At 43.0% G+C, this 14,786-nt stretch overlaps 1 protein-coding gene across 1 annotated transcript in view; it reads left to right on the top strand.

The window, feature by feature from the left end:
- Positions 1 to 13,966, top strand: part of LOC122564162 (sphingosine-1-phosphate transporter SPNS2-like) — a 97,678-nt gene extending 83,712 nt beyond the window's left edge. Inside the window, exons 11-13 of the mRNA XM_043718809.2 lie at positions 1,809 to 1,972; positions 8,760 to 8,801; positions 10,128 to 13,966. Coding sequence (XP_043574744.1) covers positions 1,809 to 1,972; positions 8,760 to 8,796 — 201 coding nt within the window. The 3' untranslated portion in view covers positions 8,797 to 8,801; positions 10,128 to 13,966. The remainder of the gene's footprint in view (positions 1 to 1,808; positions 1,973 to 8,759; positions 8,802 to 10,127) is intronic.
- The last annotated feature ends 820 nt before the right edge of the window (positions 13,967 to 14,786 follow it).

The following is a 14,786-nucleotide window of genomic DNA, read 5'->3' as shown; positions in this document are numbered from 1 at the left end:
AAGCGGCATTGGGATTGGTCAGGATCTTTTACCCTTAGCTCTTGAGCTTGATGCATAAACTGAGGAAGATTGCAAATGTTACCTTTAAGGATAAACCCTGCAGGTATAATCCAGCCAGTTTAACCTCAGTGGGAAAACCTTTAGAAATAAATCAATTGGGACATAAAATGGGCTGTCCCTTGGGCAAGAATAGGTTAATAGAAGACAAACAGCAAGGATTTGTTCAGTCATGTTTAATTAATTTGGCTGAGGTGTCTGGTCTGACTTGGAAGAGAGGAAACTATTCCCATCAGCAAAGACACTGGTTTTAAGAGGAATGACAAAAGGATCAATAGACGAAAAATGTTTAATACCTGATGAATAGTCTGCCTGAGAGTGCAATAGAGGCAGACTCAATCCTGGATTTTGGGAGCAGGATTAGTATCCAAGGAGAGAAACAATTACAGGGCTATGGGGAAAGTGAGGGAGTGGGATTGTGTAAATTGACCTTGATGAGAGAGCCAGCACAGATCCAGTGGGCCAAATGGCCACCTTCTGTGCTCCACCCATTCTGCTATTCTGCATGGAATGATTTTGTGATGGAGGAAAAAGCTAGCAATATTTAAATATTGTGACTCCACTTATTGGTTGACACCATCACACAACCATCATCGCTATTGGTTTGAATAAATGATTTGATCAGCGTTAGTCTGGCTGTTGTAATTGTTCCAGAATCTGCCTGCAGGAAATAAAATTCTTTCTATTCTTCACTGTGACAATATTACAAAAACAGAGACATCTGTTCCCATTAATTAAAATGACTTTCTGGACTCAATGGTAAACTGGGAAGGTGGCTGGGTGTCACCAGGCAGTACAGTGCAGTGTGACCTACAGATCTATCAAACACTGATGTGCAAAGCCTTTATTCTTCCCCAGCTTGATGTGTAGTGTCACCTCAGCATCTATGTAATAAGGGTGAGGATTACCTGAGACCTCCAGCCAACATCAATCTTCACTTATGTAGATAGTGAGCCACAGGTGGAGGCGATATTAGGTTAAATGACGAGTAGTTTGGTTAAAGACCAAAGGTTTTTAGAAATATTTTGAAGGGGTCTTAATGAGGTAGGGTAGGAAAGAAATTTAGGGAGAGAATCCTGAAGCTCCGAGCCCAAGAAAGCAGTTGACTCTGGGGAAAGAAACTGGGAATGCATAAGGAGCTGGAGACGGAGTGCAAATGTTTTCTGAGGGGGCATAACAGGGGGGATGTTGAGAAGATGTTTCCATGACTAGGAGGATCTTGAAATGGGGGTATAGTTACTGAATAAGAAGGCATTCATTTAAAACCAAGATGAGAAGGATTCTTTCTTTTTTAGAGGATGGTGGATGTCTGGAATCCTTTATCCCAGAGAGTTGGGGAGGCTAAATCACTGAAAATATTCAGGGGGATGTAGATAGATTGTATTGCAACATTCGGGTGTTCAGGGCTGGCACAAAACAGAAGTTGATATCTGGAGCAGATCAGCCATGGTGTTATAGAACAGCAGGGGTAGTTTTGAGGGGCAGAATGGCTGACTCTTCCTATTTCTTACATTCTTATTAAATCCCACCGGATGTTCCCCGTGGTCCACACTGAGAGGCAGCTTGGAATTTTGCCCCGTGTTCCATTATTGCAAACATTTCAAATTCTATCGTTTCTTTCAGTTGCTCCATCTCCCTTCATCAGTCTCACGACCTCTCACTTTGCTACCTCACCCGTTTTTAGAGGAGCGATTTCCCTCAGTGGGCAGCCTTGATTTTGATCGGCTTTTGCTTTCTCTTGTCTTGCTCAGATCTCGGACGTGATCAGACACAGTAAGCCTGATTTGGATCTGTGGGAGTTCCTCAGTCTGGGCTATGCTCTGATGCTGTGCCCCTTTATCATTGTCCTGGGAGGGACCTTCTTCTTGGCCACAGCCCATTTCATTGTGCAGGACCGTAACAGAGCACACCAACAGTGAGTATGAAGCTATTGTCCCTCAACCTGTTAGAGAAATGAATCATTGCCCTCAAAAAGCTTTGTACCCGCTTGATTTGAATCTTGCGCAGCTCGGTGCCAGCAATGCTGTTTACCCTTCCAGTATTGCTCTGTCTGTTCTTACACGTGGCACTGCCATCTGCTTCCTCACCAATTGCTGCTCAGATGTGAGACTAGATGGTGAGGCTATTTCACTTCAGTGGGCATCACAATGGAACCAGAAGTCGCTCCTGTTTTATAGTCACCCTCCTTGGACAAGATTCTAAGGCAGGTGCTGTTGGGTCAGCTGTTGTGAAGGGGTAGGAAATGAGAATGAGCAGGGGGGTGTGAGCAGCATCTAAGTCACTTCTTTGATATCAGTGGTGGCAGCCCATTTGTGCTCAGTACTGGGTCACATGGGATAGTTATGCTAATGAGCCTTCCCACCATCTTTCTGAACCTTTAGAGTTCATTCTCTCCTTCAAAAGATAAATAGATAACTTCACAAACCAGGACCAAACCCCTCTATGATTCAAAACCAACAAGGCAACAGCAGAAAAAACAATCTGTTATCAATGCATTCAACATTTGGTTGGTAATACTGCAGAGATATCTTCTACCTTCAGGTTTTTGTAAAAATAAAATGAAGTCTAAGAGGCTGCCAAGAATTACCTAGAGGTTAAAAATGACAGGTCAGCAGTGCACAACAGTGGGAAGCTGATGCCCCAAAGAGGAGGTGGTGGTGGGGCTGCGTTAATGTCACTGGACTGGCTCTGGGGCACAGGTTCAAACCCTGCATTGGCACTTGGTGGAATATTAATACTGGAATCACCAACCTCCCCTGAGCAAAAGGGAATGAGGTTGTGAGGTAACACATAGAAATCCACAATAGTTACTATCACAGAAGGCCATTCAGCCCATCAGGTCTGCTCATTAAATGAGCACCATTCTGTAATGCCAATCTCCTGCTGCTTTGACCCCATACTCTTTCACGTCATTTTAATCCAAATGATTCATCAAATGCTATCCAACACTACACAGAAATATCCCAACCCTTCCAGATTGGATGTTTATTCTTCATCAGCAGATAAGTTCTGGTAGTTTCTCATTAGTCTGTGTTTATCTCTGGTTGCCAATGTTTTAGAATTATAACTGAGGCGGGGTGTGTGAATGAGTGACAACATCAAGGGGCACCCTTTGTAATCCTTCAGGTCCAGCCAATGCCAAGGTGTTAGCACCAATAGGACTGTGTCAGCTGGGCTTGGAGGCACAGACCGACAGAGACTGGAAGCTGCATTATGACCCTAACATTGAAGTTAATTGTTGCCTCCTCCGTACCACATGCCAGGGAGCGAACCTGCGATCCTTCGATCAGCATGGTGTCTGCTTCACCAACTGAGACTTTTCTCCAAGAACATATGTTGCAAACGCTTTCTGTATTTGACAGCTTTGCACTGATGACAATCAGTGTCACGTCTGACAGCACAATCAACAGGAACCATCCTGTACTGCATCCCCACAAGCTTGCTCACTCAGTGCATAAGGAAGCAATGTTATTTCACAGAACTGATGGGTCTTTTTAAAAAAATTATTCATGAGATGACTTCATCACATTTATCATCCATCTCTAATTGCCCGGGGAGGGCAGTTAAGAGTCAACCACATTGCTGAAGTCATATGTAGGCTAGACCAGGTAAGGATGGCAGTTTCCTTCCCTGAAGAACATTAATAAACCAGATGGGTTTTTCCCACAATTGTTTCAAGGTCATTATTAGACCCTTAATTCCATATTCTTAGTGAATCCCACCATCTCCCATGGGGGAATTCGAACCTTGGGTCCCCAGAACATTACTTGGGTCTCTGGATTTAAGCCCAGCCATTATACCACTGGGCCATCAGTAACTGTCATTAACTCTGTGTTCCAGGCAATATTCTCACATTCATTCCCACAGCGTGTCCTCTACACAGCCCATGGTCTGGGTGCTGACTCCTGTTGCTCCTGTTGCGTGACTGCGAGATCAATTCAGTCGATCAACTCCGAATCTTGACTTTTGGCTGGGGTCAATTCTACTGACATTTGCTGGTGATGGGGGGATGACCTTTTAGTCAAAGGGCCTCAGTACCCGGTCACACAATACAGTCTCACCAAACGAACTAATCAATCATTTTTGCTTCCTTGATTGAGTCAGAAATATTGCCCAGGACATCATTACCCCGCACCACCCACCCCCATATATTTTCTTTCACTGCATAATCACAAAGCTGTTCCTTTGCTGCTAAAACCAAACTGGTCCCACCAATTGGCATTAACTGTCAGCATCATCTGTCGAAAATAATATTGCTTCCTCGTGCACCGAGCAAGCAGCTTTGAGGGGATGTAGCACAGGGTGGGTCCTGTCAGTCATGACCTGACACTGAACATCGATAGCAAAGGATCACTAGATTGATCTTGGGTATGGAGGGACAGTCTTATGAGACGAGATTGTGTGGTTTGGGTCTGTACTTATGGAATATGGAAGAATGTGAATTGACCTTGTTGAAACCACCTGATGAAGGAGCAGCACTCCGAAAGCTAGTGCTTCCAATTCAACCTATTGGACTATAACCTGGTGTTGTGTGATTTCTGAGGCGTCTTGGTAGGGGAGAAGTGGAGAGGTTGTTCCCTCATGTGGGAAGAGTCTAACTGAGAGTGCACAATCTCAGAATGAGGGGTTTAAGACAGAGATGAGAATGCAGAAGGCTGTTGATTCTGAGCAGTTAAGTATTCTCAAAGCCCAGTCAGACAGATTTTTAATCATTAAAGGGAACCAATGATTATAGAAGAAAGGAAAATGGAATTGATTGTCATCAGATCAGCCATGCCCTCATTGATTGGTGGAGTAGACTTCCTACACCTTATATTGTATATTCTGTACACGTTTTCTCTGAGAAGTGGAAAGGTTAAAGCATGGATATTGTCTCAAATGTTTGACACCAAGAGCTGACAAAGCCGGGGCAGGTTTCCAGCCGAGGTAATAAATAACCCTGTGAGGCTCTTTCCTTTCTGACAAAAAAAACAGTCGATTATTCCTGGCAAGTTGATGAAAAGACCAGAGTTTGCAAAACAAATTAAGTGAACTTCCTGATGAAGAACGATGGCATTTTTATTGTTTCTGAGGTCTGGGTGACAAATGTTTCAGTCAGACGAGACCTTCAGAAATCTCTGGAATGTCGGCGTTTCCTAAAAAACATCATTTGCATTTTGCAATGACAGGAAGAGTTGACACAATGAGTCAAACAGGTTATTGTGAAGTCAGCCGTAGATAAGGGAGCAACAATGGCTGCTGAGGAAATGCGTGTTTTCATGTGGCCAGGCTATAGCACTGAGGCTCCTCAGGAGAGCGGTTTTATGTCAAAGAGTGACTGAATTCTGATCTGGAAGCTTTTGAGCAACAGCTCGATTTCCATCCCTGCCAATCTTTCAAGCCAGGCTGAGAAACATGGGGTACTTAAGCAGGTTGCACTTTCAGTCCCTTAGTCACAACACAGTGTGGGCACCAGCCATTGGCTTTAATTGTCCAGATAGGCCGTGAATAAAATGAGTTGAAACTTTATTGCTGGAACAGCACAGCAGGTCAGGCAGCATCCAGGGAACAGGAGATTCGACGTTTCGGGCACAGGCCCTTCTTCAGGAATCTTTTCCCGAAAATCTGTGCCCGAAACGTCGAATCTCCTGTTCCCTGGATGCTGCCTGACCTGCTGTGCTGTTCCAGCAATAAAGTTTCAACTTTGATCTCCAGCATCTGCAGACCTCACTTTCTCCTCGTGAATAAAATGAGACTAAAAGCAAAATGGTATGGGTGCTGGAAACCTGAAATAAATGCTAGACAAACTCAGCAGAGTGGAGAGAAGGAAACAGAGTGAATGTTTCGGGTCCACTGTGAGTATTCTTCAGAACTGAAAATTGAAACAAGCTTCACGTTAGGAGTCCATGTTAGGGCAAGAAGCAGATTGAGGCTGGCTGTAATATAGAAATATAAACGTCAATCTAAATACATGGACACAATCTTGATGTGACCTCTTATCCTAAGATTTCAATTTTCACAGCTTATGGGTGTGGACTAGCATCTATATTCCATCCGGTTCAGCCGAACCAATCTACACTGGTGTTTCTTCCCAGAAGTTACAATCGTCCTCCCTCATTCCATATTTATCCATTCCTTCGTTCAGCTGTTTATCTCAATGGCCTCTGTCTCTATCACAATCTACAGACTGTAGCTTCAAAATTATCCTGCTCTCGTTCCTCAAGTTCTTGCACTTGACCCTATCGATCAAGGAACAATCATTCCTGATGTCCTTAAATCCATCAACACTCTAATCATCCTCTCAAGCACAGGAACCTGTCTGATTCACATTGGCAAATGAGATCTTTGAAAATCTTGGCTTGAGAAACAAAGACCAATTAGCTTGTAATTCCAGGCCGTGCTGACCCTGGCATCTATGGTCTGATGATCTGTAACCATGCCATTAGTAGCCAGGGCACTTTGTTGCTGATGTTCTCCAGTCATAGCTACAATGCCTTCATAACATTTAAATTCCATGGATTATAATGTAATTACACAGTAATTGAGTCTTAATTACAACGTTGCTAAAACTGCGATGTAACTAAGATAATACAATAACTGATTACATTAGGATTAAGTTAATTGTTTCTTCATCTCTACAGCTGTATGAGTTAATCATTTTCAATGGGACTTTCAAAGGTTAGGGCAGACAGTTTTAGCAATGCAAATCCAGCACTCAGATTTTGTTGCTGTAGGAAGATTTACGTTCCTGTAACAACCTTTTTCAGAATTACTGTTGAATCTGGCCTTCCAGACAGTCCACTCCACCAGTTTGTGGATTGTCAGACCTACTGAGTTTCTCCAGCAATGGTGTGTGCTTGTCCCAACACTTTGAGGAGTTGCTAAGTATAGCCGACTCATCTCATTCTGGTATCTGTAAACATCTCTCATGAAACTGCCTCATTGGCGACAAGTCAGGAGAACTGGCAAATGGATCGAAAGTCAGTTGTGAATTTTTGTTACATGGTCGGCATTTTATATTATTTACATGATGAGGTTTGTTGAGGTGTATATGGATTTCCAAAGGTGTATGAGAGTGTCATAGCTGAAGTCTATGGAAAAGGAGAGAGAGAAATAGATTGGGAAAAACAATTTCCATTAGTGGAAGACTTGAGCCGGAGGATACTGAGCAGTATTGAATCCAGAAGGAGACATGAGGAAAATTATTTAGTGCAGAGTGGTTTAGGTCTGGAATGTACTGTCTGAGGGTGTGGGGAGGCAGGTTCACTCAAGGGGTTAGAGTCTGGAATGTACTGTCTGAGAGTGTGGGAGAGGCAGGTTCAGTCCTGTCTTTCAAACATGTAGACACCAGAACGGGGAGAGATTGCAGGACTACAGAAAAAGGGCAAGAAAACAGGATTGGCTGAGTTAATCTTGCAGATGAGCAGCCTCTGTCTGTGCACAACTATTCTGACCTGGAACTGACTCAGTGTGCCTTCATTTACTGAGTGCACATTGAGGAAATCCCTTCCTCATAGCACTGTGGATAACCCTAGCCCACAGTTCTGCAATGGGTCCAGGTGAACGTTTACCATCACCACTCAAAGGCAGTAGGAATTGGACTGTAAATGTTGGCCCAGCCAGCCACACTCACATCCCATGATTGAATAAAAAGAAACATTCGAAGTTATGAATTTGATGCGCAGCCTGGAAAGGTGATGGAGCCAGATTCAACTTTCAAAGGGAAATATTTTTTTAAAATGTTCATGCCTGTTGGGAGAGAGCAGGGCTGTGGGACTTACTGAATCATTCTTTCAAAGGAGGCGATCCAAGTACGAGATGATTGGCCTCACTCTGTGCTGTGAAACTGTAACTGAGATTAAATGACATGTAGAGATTGATGATGTTTAGGTTTGTCTGTGGCTGAACTATTTCTGCACCTAACTAGGGTGGGTGGTGCTGGAAGAGCACAGCAATTCAGGCAGCATCCGAGGACAGGCAAAATCGACGTTTCGGGCAAAAGCCCTTCATCAGGAATAAAGGCAGACCCTAACTAGGGTGATACCTACCCTAGACCACACATTATTCCTTGGTAGATCCTTGTTCAGAGAAGCCTTCTTGGTTGTTCGTGAGAGGGTCATGAATGCGTGGGAGTACAGTTCAGATAAGTCAATTGGAAGTGTGACACAAGTGTGAAATGTGTAACCCCAGTGAGGGGTAATATGGTTTGCCTCCGAATTAGCAGAACGGTGCAGCACTGCAGTATAACTCCAGTCTGATAAGAAGCCTCATTGACAGACGGTGATGGGAGATGCTGTGTACTGTGTAAATGTTTACCGTGTTGTCAGAATAACAAGGAAGCTATGTGTCCTGTGAGTGTCACCACCATTGGAATAGACCAACTGGGTGGGTGCTAGGGCACACAGACCCTGTGCAAACCGTGAGGAGTTGGTCCCACATGGCAGTGCCCAGTGGGCAAGTTCATGTTTCGCTCCTGGGCCAGGGGGAGGGTGAAGGTGGAGATGGTGGAGTGAAAGGCCATTTCTTGTTCTTTCTGAGTGGTGGGCAGTGTCTAGGGAAATAACAGGAGTAACAGAGTCCAGATGGGTAGCACACTACCTCACTGCGTGATGCTGCCTTGGTGGATGTGGTAATGCCCATGGATGCCATTCTAAACCCGCCACCCCGGACAATATTTTTGCTTCTGCTCCGTGACCTCACGAATGTGTTTGCTTTCTCTGCAGGGTGGAAGAGATGAGGCTGGTTTCTGTGAAAGTTTGAGAAAGGTAAGAAGCAAATAATCCGGTCCACCCTGTTGTTGAACTGGGCTTTCTAACGAATTGCAAAGTCGTGAAAAACACCAGAACTCTGGAATGCTGCCTGAGATGTGATTTATACGGTTTCCTTTGATTTAATAACTTGCTTTGATGAGGAGGTTGCAGAGTTAGATTCACAGGAAACAAGTTTCCAAGGCAGTGACCAGGGTGGAGATTTATTATCACTGGGTGAGGACAGAGGGAGTGCAGCAGGAAGACATGCAGGATACAGCTCTGTCTCAATCTGAGCAGCTCTGTGCTGGGATGTGTTTTATGCTGGAGTTCAATGTCACTGTAGCCTGATCTCTCAGTAAAGATGTTCGGAGTGATATAATATGAATGATGGTACAAGCTCAGTTGAGGGAATCGAAGATCCCACAAAGTTTAATGAATTTTAAAGGAGGTGTTTTCTCAATTACACAGACTCCACTTAGAAAGTTCCTTCAATCAAACATCTGGCCACCCCCACCTTCGCCATAGCGCAAACCCCTTGTTCTTGGCTTAAGTTATAAAGCCTGCAACCAAGGTTCATTCCTTTTCCAGCATCTGACCTAACCTGGACCCCTTTAACAGTGTTAGAGATCAGAGAGACTGTACTGAAGGGAGATAGTCACAGGAACTCACTCGGCTCCAGGCACCAGCCAAACTGTCAGCAGAATCCAGGAGCTGGACTGAATGGCCTCCTTTGTTGTTGCATATTTCTATAAAAAAGATGAATAAATATTGCATGATTTTGCCTTTGGTTATCAGGCAGTATTTGTACAGAATGCTTCCTGACTTGATTAATTAGTCCACACTATATTTGGTTGAGCAGGATTATGGAACAAGATGAAATATGTTGGTTTGAGTTAGTACCCCAGCAGCTGGCAGTAGAGCATTAAAGCTATAGCTAACCTATTAATTGTAAGACATCAGGATGAGTTATTCTAAATACCCAATATCCCTGGGATGTGTGCAGAGATCCACTTCCTCCAGTCACATTCTGAGATGAATGTCTTGCTGTTTTGGAAATACCAATTCTTGGGACTTTGTAGACAATTTTGATAAATAGCTCCAGGAAAGTTGCAGAGGTACAGGTGCCTAAAGCATGGCCGAAAGTTGAATAATGTTTGTCACTGAGAAAAGTAACCACTAGTGTAATACCTACAGCCTAAATGGCCCCTATCAACTATTGTGCTTCACAGAAATCTCCCTTCTCACCTTAATTTACCTTACCCTGTCAGTATGACTTCTCCCTCTCTATTTATGTGACTTCCGTAAGACTGAACCCGCCTCTCTTGCTTTCTTTCTTCCTAGGAGTTATGGATGGAGCGGGTGAAAATGTCTCAAATTGGTGACATTTTGCCTTCAAATGGCCATGCAGTTTCTCGTCACCGTGTGACTGGACCTTCCGTAGCGAGGAATCTCTCAAGCGAGGAATGGCATAACTTCCTCAAGGCACCCAATTGTATGGAACCTCTCCTCCAGTCAGACATGACTCTCAGTTCCCTGCTCCTTGCAGAAATCCCTGCGGAAGAGCAAAGTCTTAGTTGGTCTCTGCTTTTTGTTTGTCTCCCCCACTGGGTTGTGTGTCAAGGGCTGACCTCAAAGCTTGCAGCCAACATTCCCAGCTCCAGCCAAGGAAAATGCTCCAACCTCTGCTTTGGCAAGGTGGGGGGCTGGGTTCGATCTACACAAGGCTTCAAGCAGCTTCTGAGACATTGAAAATCATCCCTATCATTTAATGCTGAGGTTCAGAATTGTCACTTGGATGTGACTAAAGCCTGGTTGGAGGAATGGGTGAAGTCTCCTCTGAGACTACAACATGGGAAACAGTCAATGGGGGAGATATTGCCTTTAAATGAGACAGAGCACTTTGAGCTGTTCTAAAGTTGGATGCTGTTATTCTGTTACTTTTAGAGGCAGTATTATATATATATATATATATATATATATATGAACTAGTGAATTGAATTTCACCTTTTAAGCTGTATTGGATTGTGATTTATTTTTGTACTTATGCCAGTGATATGCAAATAGCAAAGTAACCACTGGCTTATGGATATGCACTAAAAAACCCCTGAAGTGAAGCAAGATGTTCCAAACGATCCAAAACGTTTTCCTTCTGCACCTACTTTCTAAGCTTATATCATGTTAAGGCCAATGAAAAGGTCAAGGACTGAGGGATGAAAAGTGATAGGTGCCAGTGTCTAAACTCCTTTTGGATATTGCAACAAATCTACCATTTTCAAGAAAGTCCCAGTAAGTCATTTCTAGCCAGTCCTCAACTCTCTGCTCATAAAGCGCAAGTGATGAATTCACAAACAGAAACTGGCTTGGGCATTTCTCAACAATTCCCTCTCCGTGCCTCTCACAAAATCTCTTTGCCCAGGCAACCATCTCTCAAGTTCCCCATTTGCAATCTATTTCCCTAGGGAAGTCCTTGTTTTCACCCAGTGAGTGTGGAATGCACTGCCTGGAAATGTGGAGGAGGCAGGTTCAATTCAAGAGGCCACTTTTTACTTTAAATAAATACCCAATGTGCAGGACATTGGCTGAAAATTGTAATGCTATGAGAGGTGGTGCAGACATGATGGACTGAACAGTCTCCTTGTGCACCACAAGTGTTATTCAATACTTCTTACATGTAGCATCCCCAGAAGATGCCATTGTACTCAAACTGTCCTCAAGGCAAAGGAAACAAAGCCCACTTACAGCCAGTCAAGAGTCAATTGGACACTAGTCAATGCTGCAGCTTAAACCAGGGAATTCCCATGCTTTGTGGCCAGGTATTGCACTGGCTATTGATTCATTGCAACAGATTAAGAACATTAGGCCAAGTTCGATTATGTAACAGGACTTATTTTGTTACAGACAAACAAGCAAAAACAATTAGAGGTAAATATTTTTCAATGTACATTAGAACTAAGCTCTTAGCTGAAGATAGAATTGCAGTGTAATGCTACCATGATGACACGTGTATTAGAATCATCCAATTTCCTTTGCAAAGTAGCTGTCTTTTTGAAAAATTTCCCAGTTGCCTCTCAATGCTTCCTTCCTCAAGTGTCTCCTGTTAACCATTTCCCACTGACTTCATGGGCTTGGATGGTTTTGAAGATTCCCAGGTAGTTCAGGCATGCACAGGTATGTGCACCAGAGGTATGCGCCCATTAACTGTAACATCCAGAAATGATGTGTATGCAAAAGCAGGTCACTAAAATAACTTACCAGAGAAACTGGCCTCTCTGGAATGTACTAGTCACATGAATTGCTGCTGTTTCTCATACACTGGGTGTTAACTGGTAGACAAACCTTGTTGTACTTTTACACATTGAGTCACTTTGTGATGTTACCATAGTAACAGCAGTCTCTTAGTAAAATTAAAAAGTGGCAGATGTGAGAGTCAACCAGGATGCTGTATAAAAAAGTCCCTTTGGCAACATTTACCTCAGACCACTTTGAAACTCTGCACAGCTTCTTAATTAGCTATAATAGCACCTTCTAAACTCATAACCAAGGTCATCTGGATGGACACAGGCAACAGATACATGGGAACAACATGACCAGCAAGTTCCCTTTTAATCCACTCACCATCCTGACTTGGAAATATATCTCCCTCCCTTCAAAATCCTAGAATTCCCTCCCTCAGGGCATTGTGGGTCAACCTACAGCACATGGACTGCAGCAGTTCAAGAATTCAGCTCACCAACAGCTTCTCAAGGGGCAACTAGGGATGGGCAATAAATGATAGTCCAGCCTGTGCATGGGATAAAAGGAACAATAACCTGTGAATCTACCCTACGAGGTTATCACTATCCCATGTCTCGTTCAACACCACCAGGGGCTTTAAATCCACCAAAGGGCAATATAGACCAAATTTTGTCAAACACTTGTTGAAAGTTTAACTAATTCTCAGAATATGTCAGAAAATTCTAGGGTATTGAAGTGAATAGAATCACGTCACTTGTGACAGTGAAATACCGACTAGGGAGAAGGCACCAGTGAATCCATCACTTGCACTCAAAGAGCTAAAAGTGATACTCTTTAATATGAATGAAAGGGGTGCGACATATAACTTGCATTGAGTTTGGCCTCGGGTCTTCTAGAGAATGTGCAACTTTTTAAAAAATGATTATTTGATAGGTTATTCGGATAAGCAGGTAACTGAAGGTCCATGAAGCTGTGAAATACTTGGCAGCTGGGATAAGTTGAAAACTTACAGGGTGTGACAGTCAATCAACAGTTTCAGAAGCTTCTTAAAAATTCATATCACAATGGCCCAACAACTAATAAAAGATGCAGGAAAAATATAGTTTAGGTGCCATATTAAAAGCTTGGGCTGTGCAACACAAGCTGTGAACCAGAGACATTGCCATGGCCACAGTGTTTCAATCCCATGCCCCAAGTGTGGTATAAAATGATGTACATTATACAAACAAAAGCATTTCACATGTGGATATTTGCTTACATCTTAAGAAAACTGACAGTTTCCAAACAAGTGCACAAAAAGACCAAAGGTTCATAGGTGGCCACCATGCTGAATGCCTGGAGAGATCATCTAACCAATAAAATGTCTTAATTACAATTAAAATTGCAATTAGTGGCTAACGTGATAGACAACAGAGCTAAACCAGTCAGACAGCCAGTTTCATTAAAGGAAGCTTCAGATCAATTTCAAGTTGTGGGTTATGATTTTATATAGTGTGATGTGAATGTTTGAAATTACTAACAAGGGAGGTGGTTTTCCATCCCAGTTATCATCGCAATACTCAAACCTATATAAGGAATTAAGTTCAGAATTTACCAATATAGAAATTAAATATACTATCTATTGCCAAAAGCGATTCGTTCATTGAAAAGACTCCCATTTGCTGCTGCCTGATATTCTCAGTAACTGAACCATATACGATGGTTGATTGTGTGTTGAATCTTATTTTTTGCGTAATATGCATTTGTTCCTGTATAAGTTCCATCCGCACTGTTCAAGTGTTTGTCACTTCTTGTCAAACAAGAACTTTTTTCTAAAAGAAAATCTATTTTATCTGATTATTCCAGATATATTTTATTGTTTAAAGCCAAAGTATATAAATTATACACAAGAATATAGCTCAAATGTATCTACAAATCATGTAAATTAATAAACTATTTGAATGCAGTGTTCTGGTATTTCATATTCTGTATAGGACTCCGTCCAGACTGCACCATTATTCAGGAACTGTATTTATGTTTCTCCCAAGTGCACTTCACAATTTGTGTTGTCTACCTTTGCAAAATATGGCAGTTACTCATGAGCAACTTTGAAGAGGAGATATGATAGTAATCCAGGAATTAATGTTGAGCCAATTCTAGATTTTGGTTTTGGTCAATAGGCTATGGCCTGTTGACTGATAACAGACTGAGGAAGGTAAGAAGCAGTTTGAGGTTTAAGATCCTCGATCAGTAGAATGCAGTACTGGAACACATCAGGGCTGTGGATGCAGATCACCCGAAACAAACTCAGATCACAGCTCTCCCCTCTCCCAAACAAACCAACTTTCCAATCACAGCTCTCTCCTCTCCCAAACAAACTTCCAACCACACCTCTCCACTCTCGCCCAAACAAACCAACTCTCCAATCATAGCTCTCTCCTCCATGCCAAACAAAGCAACTCTCCAATCACAGCTCTCCCCTCTCCCAATCAAACCAACTCGCCAATCACAGCTCTCCCCTATCTCCCAAACAAACTCTCCAACCACAGCTCTTCCCTCTCAAACAAACCAAATCTCCAACCACAACGCAGTAGTCTCCCTTCACCCACCAACCCCCAGAAATGACCTCTCTCCCACCATGTCTTATCAAGCCTACGCTTCTATTACTGTTCAAATTACAACATGGGACAGACACTCTGCAATGCTGCAGCAGTGAGTTTGTTTCTACCTTCAGCACAGTGAATGTTGGGTACATGGGGAGTGAGCACTTCCTAAGACAGACTTGCA

The sequence above is a fragment of the Chiloscyllium plagiosum genome, unplaced genomic scaffold, assembly GCF_037043375.1.
Source record: "Chiloscyllium plagiosum isolate Xiang-an unplaced genomic scaffold, Cpla_swu_hap1 HiC_scaffold_31, whole genome shotgun sequence".
Classification (NCBI taxonomy): Eukaryota; Metazoa; Chordata; class Chondrichthyes; order Orectolobiformes; family Hemiscylliidae; genus Chiloscyllium; species Chiloscyllium plagiosum.
Note: the sequence above shows the minus strand (reverse complement) of the source record. Positions and strands in the feature narration are given on the sequence as shown.